The 23,328-nt window shown below is 42.0% G+C and overlaps 1 protein-coding gene across 3 annotated transcripts in view; it reads left to right on the top strand.

The window, feature by feature from the left end:
• Positions 1-22,210, top strand: part of LOC123763296 (nucleolar protein 4) — a 196,722-nt gene extending 174,512 nt beyond the window's left edge. For 2 of the 3 annotated variants that reach the window (XM_069301625.1, XM_069301638.1), the window contains exons 6-11: positions 15,022-15,119; positions 15,534-15,719; positions 16,470-16,673; positions 18,395-18,550; positions 19,511-19,766; positions 19,941-22,210. In XM_069301625.1, coding sequence (XP_069157726.1) covers positions 15,022-15,119; positions 15,534-15,719; positions 16,470-16,673; positions 18,395-18,550; positions 19,511-19,766; positions 19,941-20,113 — 1,073 coding nt within the window. In that variant the 3' untranslated portion in view covers positions 20,114-22,210. The remainder of the gene's footprint in view (positions 1-15,021; positions 15,120-15,533; positions 15,720-16,469; positions 16,674-18,394; positions 18,551-19,510; positions 19,767-19,940) is intronic. The other variant, XM_069301632.1, reaches the window with a different exon arrangement.
• Positions 22,211-23,328: the final 1,118 nt, after the last annotated feature.

The raw sequence follows: 23,328 nt of genomic DNA, 5'->3' as shown, positions 1-23,328 counted from the left end.
AGGCATCTTAGAGTACAGGGCATCTTAGAGTAGTACAGGGCATCTTAGAGTATAAGGATAATGATTGCATGCAGAATCGTGCGCTCGACGGGGGAGGGGGTAATTTACACCTCCAAAGATGACAACGATGTAAATAGTTCTTGATGTAAAAAAGAATCGGAATCCTATTCGTTATATGTAAACTAATGTAGAAATGTGTTTACACTGTCCTGTGGGGGCCAACCTGTCCTCTTAAAAATAACGTCGCTCTTGGCCGTTTGTCCGTATGGCCAAAAGTGGACGTGATTTGAAAATAAAAAAAAATGAAAATAAATTTGGGATTTTTTTTCAACAACAGTAAGTTAAGGGTCCTCTGGTTGGTTAGGTGGGCAGGAAATTCTCATAAAGTTTCAAAACGTTATGAAAAATGTTAATTGAAAGTTTCCTCTCCTAACCTTGTGAACCTTACCGAGTAAGCCGGACGACTCAAACAGAAAACGGGATAGTACGTCACTTTTGTGAGTCGATTTCATTTCAAATTACGTCCAAATTTGGCCATAGCGGCGCATACGAGCCAAAAGCGACGTTATTTGTAAGAGGACGGGTTGATATATTCACCAAGATGGGCGGAGGGAGGTGTTGAGTTTCAGCTCTCTGGTCCCAGCATTCAAGATGTAATCGACTGATGTACGGGTTTCAGAGCCACTGGTGTGGAACTGGGAGACATACAGTCTGCACACTTCCTGCCCATTCACTATCCTTTCTCTCTCTCTCTCTCTCTCTCTCTCTCTCTCTCTCTCTCTCTCTCTCTCTCTCTCTCTCTCTCTCTCTCTCTCTCTCTCTCTCTCTCTCTCTCTCTCTATAAGATCCTCTATTTACTATTACGGTACCGTGTAATTATTACTTGCCCTACAATTAATACAAAATAAGAGAGAACAGGGGAGAGAGGCAAGGAAATGAGAAATATAAAACAGTAGAGAAACTGGGAGGGCAAGAGGCAGGAACGAAGAGCTAGAGCGTCGGTGGCCATATTGTCATGTATAAGGTCAGTGTCCTTAAGCTTCCCCCACTCGGCCCAACTTGAAGGACAAGGAGACGGCGACGACAACACAAGGCGCTCAGCTAGCTATCACCACCGTCAACACCACTCATGCCATTCTCAAGAACAACACTGCATCCTCCATCAAGCAGTGCTGTTCTTGAGAATTTATTCATTCATTCCTCTGTTGACTCGCGTTTGAAACATGTTCTCCCAACATTTAAATACTCGGGATGTCAGGACAACTGGGCAATTTAAATGTAAATTAACATTATTTATTCAATGTATGTTTGATGAAAAATATGATAAACTTATTTAATAGTTAAACTCTAGGGTCAGGCTACAAGTAGACGGACACAGTATCACAGTATTCATGAAGGAACGTCAATGGTATCACTATTGAAACCCTTGTCTTACTTCACAAGTGGAGTTAGGGAGAGAGAGAGAGAGAGAGAGAGAGAGAGAGAGAGAGAGAGAGAGAGAGAGAGAGAGAGAGAGAGAGAGAGAGAGAGAGAGGGGATGTCTGGACAAGATATAGTGTGTGTGTGTGTGTGTGTGTGTGTGTGTGTGTAAACAGATAGAGAGAGAAAGAGGAAAAGATAGAGAGAGGCAGGAAGAAAGTGAGGGGGGCGTGTGTGTGATGCAAGAGAGAGAGAGAGAGAGAGAGAGAGAGAGAGAGAGAGAGAGAGAGAGAGAGAGAGAGAGAGAGAGAGAGAGAGAGAGGTAGTGTGGTAGTGTGGGGTTGCCGGGCTGGGTTGGGTCGTTATAGATCTGCTCTTGGTATACAGGTTAGCCTATATGAAGGGGGAGGTCCGCTTCCTCCCCGCCTTGTGCTCCTGCTCCTGCTGCTCCTGCTGCCACTCAGACAACATGACTGCTGCTGCTCCTTCTGCCACTCAGACAACACACTGCTGCTGCTCCTTCTGCCACTCAGACAACACACTGCTCCTGCTGCCATTCAGACAACATACTGCTCCTGCTGCCATTCAGACAACACACTGCTCCTGCTGCCATTCAGACAACATACTGCTCCTGCTGCCACTCAGATGTGTGTGTGTGTGTGTGTGTGTGTGTGTGTGTGTGTGTGTGTGTGTGTGTGTGTGTGTGTGTGTGTGTGTGCACCTAGCACCGCTTGCCTAACAGTGTTGAAGACAACGTGTCAAGTCCTTCTCCGCGTCTTCCCGCCATCAGTCGTCTAACACAAGGATTCCTAACCTCTTGTGTTTGCTCTCTTGTCTCTCGTGTCGTTCTGGACGGCGTCTGTCTTGACTGTTTCCCCTTATGGTCGTTCCTCTTGCTTCCGGTTCTTACATCCCCAGCCTCTCTAACTTCCTTCTGTATCCTCCCTTTACACTGCTACTCATCCTTAACGTTGTTTTCTTGATTATCGACATATCTGTGTATTTCATATGTCTGGATCATGTCCGCTCTGTTCTTCCTATTTATAAGTGACGTTCAGGTAACACCAGACAGCCATATAGCACTATTCCAGCGCTATTCTAGCAGCCATATAGCACTATTCTAGCGCTATATTCCGGTCTAGCTCCCTCAACACCATCTTTATCGCTGCCATGTTAGCATATGTTGTTGATGTGGTCATATGGACGTGTTGCTAAGGTGATGGGGTCGGTCTCATGCCTACTTCAAGTCTATCTCTCTCACCAGCACTGGTAAGTTCTTCCCTTCGTTATGGCTTGCTGCTTGGGCTGGGCTTGACGTCCCGTGAGCCCCTGCCTGCCTGCCTGCCTGCAGCCTCATGCAACCTCTGCTTGTAATGATTCTCCTCGTCAGCACTACGTCATCACTGAACACTGATACAAAGGATCTAGTTCTTCGTCTCTCTTAACACCTCAATGTAGCCGCATAAATGCGCTTGCATGGTCGAGCATTAGCTACTTAACCCCCACCTTTCCAATTGTCGGATGTCTAATTCAGTGGCTCCGGACTCTCATTACGTATCGTTTTAGTTTAAAAAGAATTTATTGTTCTATCTTCAAATTATCTCCCCCCTCCAGGACATTGTGTTTCCTGACAGAGTCCTTGCATAAAGAAGCTCTCCGACATCATTTCGGCCAATCTGTGGCTGAGGTTTCTGCGCGTCGTAGCCTAATGCGGTCCTTCACGTTCAGAGAGTTTTCGCAACCTCGTCTCGTAGGTTTAATCCTCTCAGTTCTGCTAGTAGCCCCCTTGCTAACCTGTGTTATTGCTCTAACCTGACTTTAGTGTTCCTTAGGCTGGGGATCCATGCCGGGGCTGAGTACTCAGGTACTCAGTGCTCTCAAGTGTCGGGACAGTGTTCTTATACTTGGCAGTGTTGCCGACGCTGATAGTGTTATCCTCCGTAGCACTTCACGTAACATTCTCCCAGAAACAGTTGAACATCTTTCATTAAGGCGCAGCACTTTTCCCCGAGATGTTATTGGCTCTTCTGAATCTCTTCCTTAAAGCTTACCGACCTGCAGACTGCTTATCGTAGTCTTAGAGGGTTCAGGTGGCAAGGATAAATGCCATAGTATTGCGTTAAGAGATACGGTGAAGAGGTAGAGGTCTCCCTTATACCTACAGGTAACGCAGGGACCTAGAGCCGCTTCAATACGTGGGTAACTGGCGTCACACAAATCTTACAGCATTAGTATCGTCGTCATCCAATTAAAGCTTCAGAAAGACCTTTTCCGGTATTCACCAACCAGACACCGTTGTTCCCAAGGGCGGCAGCTCACTTGAACAACATCAAATATCAAGGAAATACTAAGTAATAATACCACGGATATAATAATAATAATAATAAAATAATTATTTTTATAGCGGGACAAGAAGCCTATATATAAATATATATATATATATATATATATATATATATATATATATATATATATATATATATATATATATATATATATATATATATATATATATATATGTCGTACCTAATAGCCAGAACGCACTTCTCGGCCTACTATACAAGGCCCGATTTGCCTAATAAGCCAAGTTTTCCTGAATTAATATATTTTCTCTAATTTTTTTCTTATGAAATGATAAAGCTACCCATTTCATTATGTATGAGGTCAATTTTTTTTTATTGGAGTTAAAATTGACGTAGATATATGACCGAACCTAACCAACCCTACCTAACCTAACCTAACCTATCTTTATAGGTTAGGTTAGGTAGCATAAAAAGTTAGGTTAGGTTAGGTTAGGTAGGTTAGGTAGTCGAAAAACAATTAATTCATGAAAACTTGGCCTATTAGGCAAATTTGGCCTTGCATAGTAGGCTGAGAAGTGCGTTCTGGCTACTAGGTACGACATATATATATATATATATATATATATATATATATATATATATATATATATATATATATATATATGTATGTCGTACCTAGTAGCCAGAACTCACTTCTCAGCCTACTATGCAAGGCCCGATTTGCCTAATAAGCCAAGTTTTCATGAATTAATTGTTTTTCGACAACCTAACCTACCTAACCTAACCTAACCTAACTTTTTCGGCTACCTAACCTAACCTAACCTATAAAGATAGGTTAGGTTAGGTTAGGTAGGGTTGGTTAGGTTCGGTCATATATCTACGTTAACTTTAACTCAAATAAAAAAAATTGACCTCATACGTAATGAAATGGGTAGCTTTATCATTTTATAAGAAAAAAAATAGAGAAAATATATTAATTCAGGAAATCTTGGCTTATTAGGCAAATCGGGCCTTGCATAGTAGGCCGAGAAGTGAGTTCTGGCTACTAGGTACGACATATATATATATATATATATATATATATATATATATATATATATATATATATATATATATATATATATATATATATATATATATATATATATATATATATATATATATATATGTCGTACCTATTAGCCAGAACGCACTTTTTTGCCTACTATGCAAGGCCCGATTTGCCTAATAAGCCAAGTTTTCCTGAATTAATATTTTTTCTCTAATTCTTTTCTTATGAAATGATAAAGCTACCCATTTCATTATGTATGAGGTCAATTTTTTTTTTATTGGAGTTTAAATTAACGTAGATATATGACCGAACCTAACCAACCCTACCTAACCTAACCTAACCTATCTTTATAGGTTAGGTTAGGTTAGGTAGCGGAAAAAGTTAGATTAGGTTAGGTTAGGTAGGTTAGGTAGTCGAAAAACAATTAATTCATGAAAACTTGGCTTATTAGGCAAATTGGGCCTTGCATAGTAGGCTGAGGAGTGAGTTCTGGCTACTAGGTACGACATATATATATATATATATATATATATATATATATATATATATATATATATATATATGTATATATATATATATATATATATATATATATATATATGTAACTGAAAACTCACACCCCAGAAGTGACTCGAACCCATACTCCCACAACTGGTATGTACAGGGACGCCTTAATCCGCTTGACCATCACGACCGGACAAAGGAAGTGATAGCCGAGGCTATTTGAACCACTTCCCCGCCGGCACTCGGATGGTAATCTTGGGCATAGCATTTTATCAAATCACCCCATTCTTTGGGGCACACGTGAGGAACACAAATGCAAACAAGCCTGAATGGTCCCCAGGACTATATACAACTGAAAACTCACACCCCAGAAGTGACTCGAACCCATACTCCCACAACTGGTATGTACAGGGACGCCTTAATCCGCTTGACCATCACGACCGGACAAAGGAAGTGATAGCCGAGGCTATTTGAACCACTTCCCCGCCGGCACTCGGATGGTAATCTTGGGCATAGCATTTTATCAAATCACCCCATTCTTTGGGGCACACGTGAGGAACACAAATGCAAACAAGCCTGAATGGTCCCCAGGACTATATACAACTCACGTGTGCCCCAAAGAATGGGGTGATTTGATAAAATGCTATGCCCAAGATTACCATCCGAGTGCCGGCGGGGAAGTGGTTCAAATAGCCTCGGCTATCACTTCCTTTGTCCGGTCGTGATGGTCAAGCGGATTAAGGCGTGCCTGTACATACCAGTTGTGGGAGTATGGGTTCGAGTCACTTCTGGGGTGTGAGTTTTCAGTTGTATATAGTCCTGGGGACCATTCAGGCTTGTTTGCATTTGTGTTCCTCACGTGTGCCCCAAAGAATGGGGTGATTTGATAAAATGCTATGCCCAAGATTACCATCCGAGTGCCGGCGGGGAAGTGGTTCAAATAGCCTCGGCTATCACTTCCTTTGTCCGGTCGTGATGGTCAAGCGGATTAAGGCGTCCCTGTACATACCAGTTGTGGGAGTATGGGTTCGAGTCACTTCTGGGGTGTGAGTTTTCAGTTGTATATAGTCCTGGGGACCATTCAGGCTTGTTTGCATTTGTGTTCCTCACGTGTGCCCCAAAGAATGGGGTGATTTGATAAAATGCTATGCCCAAGATTACCATCCGAGTGCCGGCGGGGAAGTGGTTCAAATAGCCTCGGCTATCACTTCCTTTGTCCGGTCGTGATGGTCAAGCGGATTAAGGCGTCCCTGTACATACCAGTTGTGGGAGTATGGGTTCGAGTCACTTCTGGGGTGTGAGTTTTCAGTTGTATATAGTCCTGGGGACCATTCAGGCTTGTTTGCATTTGTGTTCCTCACGTGTGCCCCAAAGAATGGGGTGATTTGATAAAATGCTATGCCCAAGATTACCATCCGAGTGCCGGCGGGGAAGTGGTTCAAATAGCCTCGGCTATCACTTCCTTTGTCCGGTCGTGATGGTCAAGCGGATTAAGGCGTCCCTGTACATACCAGTTGTGGGAGTATGGGTTCGAGTCACTTCTGGGGTGTGAGTTTTCAGTTGTATATAGTCCTGGGGACCATTCAGGCTTGCTTGCATTTGTGTTCCTCACGTGTGCCCCAAAGAATGGGGTGATTTGATAAAATGCTATGCCCAAGATTACCATCCGAGTGCCGGCGGGGAAGTGGTTCAAATAGCCTCGGCTATCACTTCCTTTGTCCGGTCGTGATGGTCAAGCGGATTAAGGCGTCCCTGTACATACCAGTTGTGGGAGTATGGGTTCGAGTCACTTCTGGGGTGTGAGTTTTCAGTTGTATATAGTCCTGGGGACCATTCAGGCTTGTTTGCATTTGTGTTCCTCACGTGTGCCCCAAAGAATGGGGTGATTTGATAAAATGCTATGCCCAAGATTACCATCCGAGTGCCGGCGGGGAAGTGGTTCAAATAGCCTCGGCTATCACTTCCTTTGTCCGGTCGTGATGGTCAAGCGGATTAAGGCGTCCCTGTACATACCAGTTGTGGGAGTATGGGTTCGAGTCACTTCTGGGGTGTGAGTTTTCAGTTGTATATAGTCCTGGGGACCATTCAGGCTTGTTTGCATATATATATGTATAACAAGGCTAACCCTTCACAGGCTGCAACCCCACAACAACCAGATTAACTCCTGGGTACCTATTTTATTGCTAGGTGAACAAAGGCATTAGGTGATATGAAACGTGCCCAACCATTTCTGTCCCACTCGGAATTCGAAACCACGATTCCCGATTTTGAGTTAAGAACGGACCCCATTGTCCATCTGGGCGCCCCCCGCCCCTGGTGTTGTTGGTTTGGTGGTCCTCGTGGCCCACAAGGTGGTCCTCGTGGCCCACAAGGTGGTCCTCGTGGCCCACAAGGTGGTCCTCGTGGCCCACAAGGTGGTCCTCGTGGCCCACAAGGTGGTCCTCGTGGCCCACAAGGTGGTCCTCGTGGCCCACAAGGTGGTCCTCGTGGCCCACAAGGTGGTCCTCGTGGCCCACAAGGTGGTCCTCGTGGCCCACAAGGTGGTCCTCGTGGCTCACAAGGTGGTCCTCGTGGCCCACAAGGTGGTCCTCGTGGCCCGCACGGTGTGACAAACCGGTCACAATCGCTCTTGTGGGTTCACCTGTTCCATTAATAAAGTTCATTGTTCACGCACCGCGTTATTTGTACAAACTTCAGGATCGTCGTGAAATTCTGGGGTTTAATGAGACCAAAATCAGGACTTCATTTTTCCATTGCGGTGTTTGAGAAATAATTTAGGCTATTCTCAAATATCTAAATATAAATTTTGATTTATATCCAATCCATTCGTAACAATCTCGATGTTATTTATATGAGAGAGTGTGTTCATGTCTTCTCTCTGTAGATTATCATCTCACTGTAATTGCTCTTTAATGTAAATATGTAGAGGCTTGGGCGCCACATGTAGTACTGAGGCAATCTCAATTTCGTAGGTAGTTATACAGATTCTTCAATGCTAATAAATACTGGATGAACAATGTGGTAGCCTTCAGGAATCTGGGCAAATCAGACTTTGTGATCCTGTATATATTTAACCGTCGTGAGACCCGCTCTTGAGTGTGCAGCCCCTGCATAGAATTTTCACTTCAAGAAACACAAAACAAGTAGAAAAGGTCCAAAGATATCCAATAAGGCTCGCCTCTGAATTCTCAGGAAATTTTGAGGAAACCGGACTTCATTTGGCTGAAGGAGAAGAGAAATAGGGGAGGACATGATAACGACATGTAAGATTCTTTGGGGAATTAGCAAAATAGTGAAGCCATGTTCAAAATTAGGAGACAGATGGAAACTAGTGACAGAGATATCAGAATGTTGAATGAGGATAGACGAAGAAGCGGTTAGAATTAACTCAATACTCAGTTTTAAATATAAATATGAATAGAAAATCCAGATAACCGAGTCATTACCTAAAGCAATCAGCTATGTGGAAGGTGGGGGGGGGGGTCTAGGAGCTGATGCTCGACCTCAGCAAGCACATTTAGGTGAGTACATGGCTTAGAACCTGGTGATGGTGGTGGATAGAAGCACACATAGGTGAGGACAGAGAGGAGGAGGAGGGGAGGTGGCCAAGGCTGCTTCCTATCTGGCGTGGAGCGGCCCCCTCTAGCCAGCCCACCTCTCTCGCGCCCACGCTCATACCTCGCCCATCCCCACCTTTCCCCCCACCTACTCCTGCTGCGTGCCCCGCGCCCCTACCCGCCCAACCACACCCCGTCGGGCACCTCCCCACCCCTCCTGCTGGAACACTGCCCCATCTAGCTACGTCTGTGCCGCTGGAAAGGGAAAACCGCACCTCAAAGAAAGTGGACGAAGTTTACGTGAAAACCCCGGGCCGTGTGGGGGAACACACGTGAGAATCACGATCAATACCTCCTCCCCTGGCTGTGTGTGGCGCGCTCTCTCCTCCTCCTCCTCCTTCTTCTTCTTCTCTTCTCCCTTCTCTTCCTCCTTGTCCCCTTCCGTTCATCTTCGTCTTGTTCCTCCTCCTCAGTTTTGTTTCCCGTCCTCCTATTTCCAATATCACTTCTTGTTCTCCTTTATTCTACTCTCTCTCTCTCTCTCTCTCTCTCTCTCTCTCTCTCTCTCTCTCTCTCTCTCTCTCTCTCTCTCTGGCTCTCTCTCTGGCTCTCTCTCTGGCTCTCTCTCTGGCTCTCTCTGGCTCTCTCTGGCTCTCTCTCTCGCTCTCTCTCTCTCTCTCTCTCTCTCTCTCATCTCTCTCTCTCTCTCTCTCTCTCTCTCTCTCTCTCTCTCTCTCTCTCTCTCTCTCTCTCTCTCACACACACACACATTCATTATTGTTTAATCCTTTTCTTCCAGTGCTGCATATTCCTGCTCTCTAACCTCTCCCATTTCCACGCCTCCCCTTTCACCCTTTCTACCTCTCTGTCTCCATATTTTTCCCAGTTACCCAGCCATCTCTTCTCCCTTTTCTCTCCCCCACCCATCTCTTCTACCTCTTCGAATATTATGTCTTCAACATCTTCCAATATTTTCGCTTCTACCTCTATCTCCATTTTATTTCGTCTACCTCCTCCTAGCTTCGTTCATCACATACCTGCCCTGTACTAACACATACTAAACAATTGATTGACAGTTAAGAGGCGGGCCGAAAGAGCAAAGCTCAACCCCCGCAAAACACAACTAGGTGAACTAGGTGAATACATCACTTTCCACTTGGTCAATCTTTGCATGAGGAAGCCCTGGACGCCGCCTCATTCCTCTCATCTATTACTCTCAAGTGTGAGGATACTGTTGCTTTACATCCTTGTGGCGCCTCATATTCTTCCGGTACGGTAACAATTTTGTATGTCGCGACCATATCTCCTCTGTCTGTTGTTCTTCATTGTTGTGAAGTCAAGTTCCCTCAGCCTTTCCTATGTCTCCGGTCCTCTCAGTTCCGGGACCATGCTTGTGGCAAGTCCCTGGACTATCTTGTTTTCTCTGGTTCCTTAGCTTGGGTCTCCACACAAGAGCTAACATATTTAAGCGTTTGTTCACACAGGTATTGTACTTGGCTGTGAGGGGCACCATGGCTAGCTTCATGAAGCTTAGCCAAGCTTTACCAGAAGTTTAGCCAGAATGGCTACATAGCTCTCTCTGTGGTACAGAATGTTCAAAAGTTCCTTCATATTATCCACTACGCTAATACGAGAGCAAAAGAGCGTGAGATAATATCAAAGAGTACTGGTTCCTGAATACTACTGGGCTAATCACCAGGCTTTCACATGCCGCTGATGGTATTTTGATGTGTGTTCCTGTGTCGGGATCTTTTATTGTTCTAGTTTGTAGGTTCCCGTTCCACGCGCTCTCTGGGTCCTCCTCATTCCGCTCTCAATTCTTATCACTTTACATTTGTCAGGATTGGAGTCTAACAACCATCCATCGGAACATATGTGTTGGCCTGATACCCCATAAAAGGCCGCTCTTTTTACCCCTTATGAGGCAGCTCCTATTTATACCCACCCAAACTCATTCATATATGTCTAACCTACGCTTGAAACAACCCAGCCAACCCACGTCAAGTATATTACCCGGTAATTTGTTCCACAATTCAACAATCCTGTTTCCAAATTTACCCAGATCTTTCCTGAATCTAAACCTGTGTTCCATTGTTTCACTATTGTTGTCAACAGTCTTGCAGCATCTTGGAGAGTGACCATTAAGATGCTACCACCTCCGTCAAGGTGTTGGGGTGGTCTCAGTAGTGGGCCTTGAGGCACCACTTATTACTGCTACCGTCTCCTGTTTCTTTCCCTTCCTAGGGCTGTCTCCTCTTGTACACTCTCTGGTCAACGCTCGAACAGTTACCCTTCTCTGGCAGAGGGACTAGTTTTGTGGTTGGTTAATGTATAACTATTTTTAAAAGTCGAGGAAGATGTTGCGGCCCACCTTTATCTTTCCTGTTTGATTACTGTCATCGTGTAGAACTGAGTGATGCTTGTCAGGCGATACTTCCCCTTCATTCAACCTTGGCTTGTTAGGAGTTTGGACACATACACGGGTGTGTGTGTGTATGTATGTATGTATGTATGTATGTATGTATGTATGTATGTATGTATGTATGTATGAATGTATATATGTATGTATGTGTGTGTGTGTGTATGTGTGTGTGGGGGGGAGGAGATACATTAACTATGGCTGCAGTAGTTGAGCAGTGTTCTTCGTGTCCTTTTTTCACTATTTAATTGCTCATAAGTATTGGCAAAGTTTCCAGTAGTTGTGGTGCATACTGGCTCCTCCTGGTGCCCAGTCAATCCTCTGCCACTCTCTGAAGAGGATCTTCTCGTGTTCTCCTCACCTATATTGTCTTGGTAATTTCAATAACAGCCTCTTGTTTTACCCATTGATGATTAAAAAAAATCATCGTTGTTTATTTTTCCATATAATTTCGTAATCTTGTATGGTTATCGTATCATATTTTCCTCGTCGCATTTCAACGTGGGCTTTTTCCAAACTTCGAATTGTTTGTACGTAGTTCATTGCCGTAGACCGTTCGTAGACCGTAGTTCTACGGTCCTAGTTCATTGCCGGGTTATCCAATAGTCCAAGAAAGCTATGGCCAACCAGCATAAGGGGACCCACCAACACCAGGGGGCCCACTAGCACCAGGGGGCCCACCAACACCAGGGCCCACCAGCACTAGAGCCCACCAGCACTAGGGCCCACCAACACCAGGGCCCACCAACACCAGGGGGCTCACCAGCACCAGGGGGCTCACCAGGGCCCACCAACACTCTTCTATACACTTTCCCCGGTGTTTTGACAGTGAGATGGACGTAATTTAGAGCAGCCTCTACCAGTCTGCTTTGGCTGTAGGTGCATAATGTTTACCAATTTATTTTTAATGAAATCCCCCCAAAAAATCTCGCAAGTAGGTAGCTAAGTTCTTTTTCGCATTCTTCCAGTACTCAGGGAGATATCTCACTCGTTTTTATTGCCTTATTCTTAATGTTATATAATAATAGCTTCTGTACTCTCTTGTTATTTCATTTTTTTTATCTGGTTGCTGCAAGTTTTTGTCCAGTTCGATAAATTCCTTTTCATGTATAAAATTTATGTATGTTTTGTTTTAATTTCAAAAATTTAAGTTTGAAATTTAATTTCATGTTTTGTTCCTTATTAATATTTTCCTCTGATCCAAGAACTTTATTTTCGAATTTAATTATCTGTATATTTGTGTACATTCAGCCTAATTTTTTTATACATTAATTACAAGCTTGGATACAGCTTGCTCATTCTGTTCTGTATTTGTCTCAGTAAATCCTTCTCTCTCTGCCTGTCTTGGTAAATGTATTACTAGCCTACTTGAGTCTCTGCGAGGTTTGCCACCTTCCGACGCCTATTAGGCTGCGCTTCAAATTTATCATGTTATTTATTGCAAAAAATATACATTGCAAATATTGTTATTTATAACATTTCCTTGCGATGCTTGAGTCAGTTCAGCTCCACTGAAACAGCTGCTGTTTTTTGGTTCAGCATTGTCCTAACTCCCTTTTGATAGTATCATTTATTTTTGGGGGGATTGTTGTTTTCGTTGACCGTTATGAGCTGCTACAAGAGTTGTCTCCAGTAGTACTGGATGACTGACGCTAGGTGGGTTAAGGGCGTACATGTTAAACGAGCATTCTGTTGTGCTTAACAGGTTTCTGACACCGTCTTAGCTTAATGACTTGTCTCATCTCACGTCTCGTTCCCGCCCTTTACGACACATCACTTCTCCGCTCCTCGCATGCCCTCACTATGCTCTCAGCACAGTGTCTCTCCTCACTATACAACACGTCCCTTCCCGACACTTCTCATCACCCTAACCTTCCCTTACCTCCCCTCCTCTCCCCTCCTCTTCCCTCACCTCCCTTTGCCTCCCCACTAAATTACATAATCGGCCTGAGCCTGGAGCCGACCGTAATCAGCTTACCCTTATTTCCCATATTTATCAGCGTTGTCTTCCACCTGCCGCGGGCTTCCCTCCTACCCATCTCCCTGTTCCCCTCTTTCTGACGTACCTCTCGTATTCCCCCCACACTTCTATACCTTCCCCCTCACCGTCAGCCTTCATGCCGCCCTCCCCTCCCCCCATTCTGCCAGACCACTAAATCGCCCTATCCTCTGCCAGACCCCACTAGCACCCTCTCTCCCCTGCTCCCTAGCTCTGCCAGACCCCTCACATCATCTCTCTTTGTTCCCCCTCACTCTCACACCCCCTAGCGCGCTCTTTCTATTCCCCTACCCCCTCCCCGCCTCTCTCTCTCTCTCTCTCTCTCTCTCTCTCTCTCTCTCTCTCTCTCTCTCTCTCTCTCTCTCGCTCCCTCCCTCCCTGCCAAACTCCTAGTGTTGTCATCCCTCTACCTGTTCCCCTTCACTGCTAGTCCCGCAATATTTCCCCTCTCGCCAGTCCACCATACCTCCCTTCCTGCCACCCCTCACGCTGACAGTCCATTAAACGGGTGTATCCACCTGTAACATTAGTGATGGGTCAGGTTTGAAGCAGAGCACCCGCTCTGCCTCACAGACACCCTATAACTACTGCTGCTGGTCCCTAGCTTATTGTAGCTTTTAATAATTGAGTGTGTGCTCTTCACGCACTAATCATTTGGTCTGTCACCTCTCTCTTAGCGTGGTTCTCTGCTAATCATTTAGAGTGATCTTTCACTCGCTGTGTTCCACTAACTTCTCGTTCAAGGGGGTTACCTTAATAACTGTGGCCCCGCTCCTATAGCCTGGTTGATCCGGCGTTGTTTGCTGTCCTCCCCTCGTTCATTCCAGGGTCGTAATATCCTCGCTACACTCTCTGCGCGTCATCCTCTCTCCTCTACGGTCTCTCCATATTCCCTGCTCTTCCTCTCCGCACTCTTGTTTGTTGTTTTAGATTCAGCTACGTAGAGCTAAAAGTTCCAAGTAGCACGGGCTATGGTGAGCCCGTAATCCTTTCCATCTCTTCCCTCATTTATCTATAGCTTCCTTTATCTCATCTCTCCCCTCATCTCCCCAACTCTCCCCCTCGCTACCTACTCTCCTCTCGCCTCTTCAGCCCAAGGCCTGACCTGTGTTTACATTCAGGTCCCCTAATCCAGTTATTACCTACTTCTGGCCCAATTTTTTTGGAAGGTTTTCATCCATGAAGATAAATTGGGGTCTGTAAGTATTTTGGAAGGTGTATACATTCACCTCAGCACGGTAGATAGTTACACTTTCATGACTATAAAGTATTGTAGGATGAATTATTGCAGTCATTTATACTCATGACGTCTTAAAGCTAAGATTATAATAGAGTTGAACATTGTGAGTCTGCAGTGATTTGGGTGTTCACAGAAGTGCAGTCAGTGAGTTAACCTACAAGTTACCAATTATTGCTGGCAGAACAGGGGAGACAGAGGGAAGGAACTGTACCAAGATCATTGTTCTCATATATTCAACATAGTTGTTTTATGACTAAAGGTGAATTTTTTATTTTCTGCCCTGTCGTGTAACTTTTGAGATTGACTACACTCTACAGCATTTCTTCTCTTTTTTTTCATTGCATATTATGTTGCAGCGGACGAAAGAAACCAGACTATTGTCTTGTGTGTTACATATATAATTTATAAATATAGTTTTATGCTTAAACGACTGTAGCCCACGTAGAGCCGGGTGTAATCCGGCGAGGTTTACGAAAGTGAGGCCTGAAACACAGTGGGGTTTTCACTGTCGTTTTCTATCTGCCTGCAGCAGAGGTGGAGCGGAAGCTGGAGGCCAGAAACCCCATCGAGTGGACGCCTTACCAGACGCAGCCCCTCGGCCTCACCAGGAACGACGTCCAGAGGAGGGTACGTACTACCTAACCTTCATATATCCAACCTCATAATTGAATGATCAATATTACATTTAAAATGAATGAATATAGTTTGTTGGTGAGTATAAGCTCTTGCGTTGGCGTCGGTAATAAGTTGAGAGGCGAGGGAGGGAGTTATCAGGGGCAAAGCGTCAAGGCATTACGACTATATAGCACTTGGAAGGGGTCAGGATAAAGATTTGGGATGGGACTGGGGGGGGGGAAGGAATGGTGCCCAACCACTTGGACGGTCAGGGATTGAACGCCGACTTGCATGAAGCCAGACCGTCGCTCTACCGTCCAGCCCAAGTGGTTGAGTAGTTGAGAGGCAAACAGCAAAGAGTATAGTTTGTAGTAAGAGCAGGAGGCAGGGGGTAGCTCACCGTGTACTGGTCTCACCCGTGTACAGAGCCCGTGTGCGTCACCGTCGGGCAGCGAGCGGGCGGCCACAGCCACGCCGCTAGACACCGCCAGCAACGCTGAAGACACCTCCAGCAACGGCAACAAGGACGACGAGGACGACGACGCCGATGACGACAATGACGACGACAAGATCGACGCCCAGTACGACCCGGAGCGTCTCAAGGCCTTTAATGTGAGTAGGGAAGTGTTTTAAGTACAACCTAAATTGTCTCATGGTGTGTGTCTCAAGATTCTCAAATGGAGATTGTGGTCGTGAAGGTGGTAGTTGTGGTGGCAGTTATTGTGGTGATGGTAGTTAATGTGAAAATGGTATTTGTGGCAGTGATTGTGGATAGTTGTGGTGGTGATTGTGGCAGTGATTGTGGATAATTGTGGTGGCTGTTGTGGCAATGATTGTGGCTAGTCGTGGTGGTTGTTGTGGAAAGTGATTGTGGTTAGTTGTGGTGGGAGTTGTGGTGATGAAGATTGTAGCTGTGAAGATCTTAAGTGTAAAGATGAATAAAATAGTAGTTAAATGTTTTCACGTTAACCGGAATTTACCTCGACGGGGGACAGAACACCAGCGGCTTGTCAAAGGAGAAAATATTTGTTTTTTTTTCTGAATTTTAAACTCAAGTGCTTGCTAATCAGTTCGTAGGTTTATTATGATCTAGGTAAAAAATAACATCTCACGTTTTCTATGCTACAGCGTGGCTTGTTTATTATGGACATTGTTATATCAGCACTTATCCCACACACTGTGTTTTCTCCTCTTCTTTATCAGTATTCTCCCCATGCCGTCATTACACACTGTAATCTCACCATTCAGTAATCACACACTGTAATCTCCCTACCCATTCATTGAGCAGTATTCTCCCCCAACTATTAATCAAGCAATATTCTCCATCACCATTAATCACACACCCGGTGATCTGCCCAACAGATGTTTGTGCGACTGTTTGTGGACGAGAACCTGGACCGCATTGTGCCCATCAGCAAACAACCCAAAGAGAAAATCCAAGCCATCATCGACGCCTGCGCTCGCCAGTTTCCAGAGTTTGCCGAGAGGACACGGAAGAGGATCCGCACCTACCTGAAAAGCTGCAGGAGAAACAAAAGAACTCGAGATTCTAATGGATGGGAGACGGTGAGTATTAGCGGGAGGGAAGAATTACATGGGGATAATTACTAACGCAGAAGAGAGGGAGGGAAAAATGATTATAGGGGGGAATTATATATAGACGGTCTATAAAGGTCGGTAATGTTGTAAGGTTAGACAAAATCAGTGGGAGAAACCTATGTGCCATCATCTATAATGCTCTTGGACAGGGCCAAGATTCCATAACAAATTTTAAAAGTAACAACAAAATCAAAAACATTTGAATAGTACTGTATGAGAGGAATTTTTAAGAGGTGTGATCTACTTCTTTCAGCAAAGGATCAGGGTTTTATATATTTCTATTTTTCAACAACAGTTTGGTACAGTTCCAAAAGGGTTGGCTGAGTTTTACTAAGCCTTTTGTCTTTTGACTTTTATTGGTTTGGAAATATTGTGTGACCTAAGCAAACAAGAACACACAGTATACTTAACAAAGGATGAGAACAAAAGTAGTGGAACGTAATTGTTCTTTCTATGAGCACTACGGCTCAACTGATGACCCCTCACCCACCAGTGCTGGTGTATTTACCTTTGGGAAGTTATAGCAAGATAATACTATTACAGTAATAATTATAATAATACTTGAAGGAGTACTTCCTTGCACACAGATCTCTCTCTCTCTCTCTCTCTCTCTCTCTCTCTCTCTCTCTCTCTCTCTCTCTCTCTCTCCCTCCCCTTTCTGTCCCCTCTCTCATAACTCTTTCCCTATCCTCTTCTCCCCTCTCCTCCGCACTGCACCTTTCTCTCCCCACTCCAACTTTCTCCCCAACACCCCTTCCCCCTCTTCTTTCCTCTCCACACACTCTCCCTCCATCTCCATCTTTCTTACCCCCCTCATCCCCAACATCCCCCCTCTTCTCCCCCTCCCCTATCTTCAAACAATTCACCTCAACCCTTCTCCTACCCTCCCTCCCCTTCTTTTTTTTTTATCTCAGAAAATTTGATAACTAAGAACTGAAATAAGTCTATGGACAACACAACCAGTATTTCAATCCTCATGAAAACCACTTTGGCTGTACTGTAAAGCGACGGTCTCGCTTCATGCAGGTCGGCGTTCAATCCCCGACCGTCCAAATGGTTGTTCACCATTCCTTTCCCCATCCTATCCCAAATCCTTATTCTGACCCCTTTCCCAATACTATATAGTATTGGGAAGGGGGGAAAGTGTCAATGGCTTGACTCTTTCCCCCAGATAATTCCCTTCCCTTCCTCATGAAAATTGCATGGGGGTTGGGTTAGATGCTGATATTTCTTAAAGTGTGACACTGCAGCTGACACCAACTGGCCTATGATGCATCCATGTTTCATATGTGAAAGTTAGGCAGGGCTACCCCTAAGTGTCTGGCCTTCAACCTTGACCTCACAAAAACAGTCTCTCTTATAGATACAGTACATTGTATTTATACATATATACTATATAGTATACTGGATAATATTAAGAGTTTGCACTGATTGTAGTTTTTGTTCGGAACTTCTATAATTATAGAAAGAGCAGATACTGTATACTGTCACAGATTATAAAAGCCTTGTAATAATAACCGCAACATGATTTTTCTATGATATACACACATACACTCACTCACTCACACTCTCTCTCTCTCTCTCTCTCTCTCTCTCTCTCTCTCTCTCTCTCTCTCTTCCTTCCCTGTCCCCCATCCTCCTTCTCATTCAACATCCCGTTTTGATACTAATATGAATGTTCCTTTCAGCCGTCACGCCCCACGCCACCACACCTAACCAGCATCCAGGCAGAGCAGATCCTGGCCAATGCCTGTGAGAACGAGGCACAGAATGCCAAGAGGATGCGGCTTGGCTTGGAGCCCATTGCCCAGCCAAACCCACTCAACCCCCAGCCTCCTACGCCGGTGAGTTCCTTCACTCATTTGCATCATGCATCACACAGGCTAAAGGACCAGGCTGGAGTAACTTGCAAAGTATTCAATTGAGTAGGAAAACACCTAAAACATTGGAAACTGAGTAACAATAATATGTAAATGGAAAATGGGAATGGGAAATGTTATTAATGGAGTCTCAGAAGAGTAAGTATAGGACCCATGCTATTCTTAGTATTGTATATACAGTACTACATAGCTGATGTACTAGGTTCCTTTGTGTCACTGTTTAAGTGTAGATGATATTCAGTTCATAATCATAAAGAAGCTGACAGACGAGCTGTGTCTACCACTGCAACTACTTTTTAGAAAATACCTACAATTACAAAGTCTCCAAGAATGCAAATATTCATGAATCATTACTATCTTTATGAAAAAAACAAAAGAATTGCAGCTGAAAAATACAGACATATCAGCCTAAACTTACACATCTACAAGTTCATGAAGAGTTGGTGACTAAACTACACATTAGAAAATGGAGAAACCACAAGGTCTCAGTCCATCCTGGACCATTATAAAGTCGTGTAGTGTCCTAGTCTTTGTCGTACATGACTTGATAATGGTTCCAGGATGGACAGAAACGTCATCATTTCTCCAATTTCCATAAATTATAATTGTCGTCTACATTTTATTATACTGGTAGTGTCATGTCACCTGATTTTGGAGTTGTATCATCTCATAAAAACAGCCAATCTCTGAAGTTTTGTTGTTAATGTTAACCAATATTGACTAAGTAAATACAGTATTTTGTTTATATAGAATAATGCAAAATAATTGTGAGGTCATTATTGATCAACATGGACAAAAAAACTGCAGTAGTTGGCTGTTTTGAGGTGACATATCTCCAAAAATAGGTGGCATGACAAATGTATATGTACTCTATATGTATTGTATACATATATATATACTGTATATATATTAAATCTTTTACAGGTGGGACCAGACAAACCTTTAGGTTTAGTTGACACTGTGGTAAAGACTGAATCCAATGCACCACATGTGTCTGCTCTTGCTAAGGCCCTAGAGCGACCTATGGCTGACTCAAAAGTAATGAATGGGTCATCTATGTTCCAGGCATCATTCCAACAAAGTTTCCAAAAAGTAACCTCACTTACGGGGTCAACAGTACATACCCAACCAGGTCTTACTCCTCTTTTGGCCACTACCTCTGCACCTATGTTAGCTAATGGTAAGTGAATGCTGTATATTCATGTCTCTTTATATTTTGTTTTATTATCAGCAATATGCTCATGCATTTATTTAATCAAACATTAATCAATAGCTACTGTATTAACAATATTCTATATTCTTAGTTGAGGAATTCTGCTTCATTCCAAATCTTATCAATGACTAATCCCACCAGGACCAACAGACCTGAGTGTCAAGGGAACATCTAAACCCACGCGGCCAACGCTCAATGCAGTAGAGGTGGCAGCAGTTCGGCAACTCATTACTGGCTACCGAGAGTCGGCAGCCTTCCTGCTGAGGTCTGCTGATGAACTCGAAAATTTACTTATCCATCAACAGAGTCCATAGTGTTTATATAATGTTTGAATGTGTTAGTGTGAAGACTCCGTTGTATGTTTACTTACGAACAAACATGTATATGTGAATTTGCTGGTCTTAATGGTTGTCTTATTGCTGCTCACTCTAAGATGTATATGGTACAATTTCAGTGTTTTATGAAAATAGTAGTAAGAGTATTTATTTATCACCATTTAAGTTTGTGTATTACTAAAGTCTGTAAGGTAAAAAGCATGAATGTGAACATTACTGGTGCTGTTCTTCATGTCCAGTTATTGTATAAATCATAAATTGTTAGTGAGTTATTAGGTACTTTGTACAGCCTTAAATTTTTGAGGCAATTAGCAGTTTCTGTTCCTACCATTGTGGAAAATTATATTGCTTAGAGTTCTCTAGAAATTTTTTGTCGGGTTTACTATGGAAGTGCCTCTTCACCTTAAAAAATGGGTTTTATTTAGTATATGTATTCAAGTGAATAGAAACAATTACAGTATGCTAAGAGCTGATGCAAACAAGCATTGTGCAATTTTGTTCAGTCTCATGTGAACAATCTGATATGAACAAATTTCTTCAGCGTGTGTAATTAAAACTACAACGGTGTTGCATGAGCCATTAGCAGATTTGTTAAATATGTACCTGTTTATGTGAATGTATCTTCTGAATAAAACTCGTACTGTACAGTTTAGTGGGATTTTGCTTAGGATCACTAACGTGGCAAAAAGAATAGTGGGTAGATTGTTTCATAAATTCCCTTGACTTTTCCAAAAGTTGCAAAAAATATGTTCTCTTACAAAGGAATCCTAAGAATACATTATAACATCTAGTTGAAAAAATGGTAAATAAGAGCTTACATTTATTTTCAACTACTTAAATTGGTTTAAAGATATAAAGAATTATAACTGTTGCATAGACTGTTCTAGCAATTTCCTTTTCTTTACATTAGCAAGACAGGAGTTTTGATTTTTACAATTGTCAGTAAGTAGGTTCAATTAAGTTTGACATAGGCTTATAAATACTGTACACATTTCTTCATAGCTATTGCTTTAGATAAAGAAAAAGTGCAAATTTTTTAAGCAATAGTTCAAACTTGGAGACTCACAATAGTTATCAAAAACATACATAATTTAAATAGTCTTGATTATACTTGTTGAGAAAATGAGTGGTTTACTTTTATGGTGATGCCTATACTGAAGTCTCTACACTCCAAATGTATCTGTGTAGGTGTATATAGGTAGAGCCCCAATAAAGACTAAGAAATATATGATGTCCTCTGTAGGAGGTGTATGTATGATATAGAATACCATACAAAATGTGTGTTATTGAAATTTGGCGTGCAGCATTGTGCATTTTATTTTCTATAGATTTGCTCTGTACTGGAATGTAAAGTTTATGTTAGTCCTGCTTTCATTGTTTGACATTGTAAAGATATAAATTATAATTTGTTATGCTTTCACTGTTTAACATAATAGGGCACTATACTGTTATGTGCTAGCTCACTCCAGCATATCAAGAGCAAACCTATTCAACAAGTCTAAGTATTATGTTTCGCTAAAGTCTAGCTGACATGAAAATGACTAGTGTCCAGGCAAAAATTTAATATGTATTTATTACTTTTCATCACAGAGTTTCCCTGCTCAAGATATTTATATTATTTGTTTTTGCTGTTTAGTGCATTCCTCAAAAGACAACTAATATTAGGAGTCATTTAATTGAAATGCTCAAGAACAATAACTTATTTACATTTATTTTTTATTTTTTTGGGGGTTGGGGCGGGAGAATACACAGTTAACTGCATCTTCAAGAGGTGTACATATAAGTAATTTCTGAATTGTTGCTTTCTGGTGTGTTTGCACGTACGTATGTGTATAGTACTGGATTGTAATATAATATTTTAGTGAAAGTCAACTCATTTTTAGTGAAACTCAAACTTTTTACAAGATGACCTCTGTATCTAGTCACTTCTTCACATCACCAATCTTCAATTTTCTGATATTTAGTTGATCTGAATGATTCGTAAATATCCCAGCAAATACACAGTTGACATATTTTAAAGCTTTTGTTTATGTAATGTTTATGTATAATCTTTTGTAATCCACAACATTGTGGAAACATCAACATTATTTAAATAATGAAAAAAATGTGTTTGCCAGGAAAACATTACCCCCAATGTAATTAATTTTATTATTTGTTATTTTTACAACTTCATTCTTCTCTTTAATACAAAGAAATGTGCAGTTCTGAAGGCACATCAATTTATGAGGTCAGCCTCGACTTTGACAGCTTTATTTTTTTATAAATATATCATATTTTGCTGTCATCCAACACAGCAATATTATTTTTGTCCCAGTGTGCACCTTTATTACAAAATTTATATCATCGTTAGTTTTCCTGTTTACATCATCATTCGCTTATGCAGCTAATAGGAGTGAATGCACTTGCCCATGTGAAATGCAGAATTTAATGTAAGAAATGTTTACAGTATGAGAAATAAATGCAAAAACATGCTATCTCAGTTCTCATGTGCCCACGTGCATTGTTTCTTATTGTTTGTATTTCTGAATGATAATGAACTCTCATTATACCAAAGATAGAGATATATTTGATCTCATAGCACTTGTAATAAAGTTAGTTATTTTTTCTACTGTTGTTTTGAACAATGGTGTATTTATTTGTTTTCATATATAGATTATACACACACATACACACACACTTTATATATATATATATATATATATATATATATATATATATATATATATATATATATATATATATATATATATATATATATATATATATATATATATATATATATATATATATATATATATATATATATATACTGATATATATATATATATATATATACAGTATGTATATAATACATACATATACAGTATATATATTATTTGGGTATTCAGTGCTGATTTGTTGGGTTTATATCAGTTTGGTTAAGCAAGTTTTTTTTTTTTTTAAGATAAGTGAGCTCTTAAAGTTTTAAATAGTTAATTTTGTTTATGAATTTAATGCAAGAGCTGCTTTGATATTCACAAATTCTTGTCTAATAGTAGAATACATTATATGTTTTTATCTAGATACAATAATTTAACAAGAATTGGGTACTATATATGAATAGTTTTAATACTGTACCAACTTTCTTAAATTGCCCTAAAAATATTTTGTGAATATTAATTGTCCATACATTATTATATGCTTCATTCACTGTT

The sequence above is a fragment of the Procambarus clarkii genome, chromosome 5 (assembly GCF_040958095.1).
Source record: "Procambarus clarkii isolate CNS0578487 chromosome 5, FALCON_Pclarkii_2.0, whole genome shotgun sequence".
In the NCBI taxonomy this organism is placed as follows: domain Eukaryota; kingdom Metazoa; phylum Arthropoda; class Malacostraca; order Decapoda; family Cambaridae; genus Procambarus; species Procambarus clarkii.
This window is presented reverse-complemented; position numbering and strand designations above follow the sequence as displayed.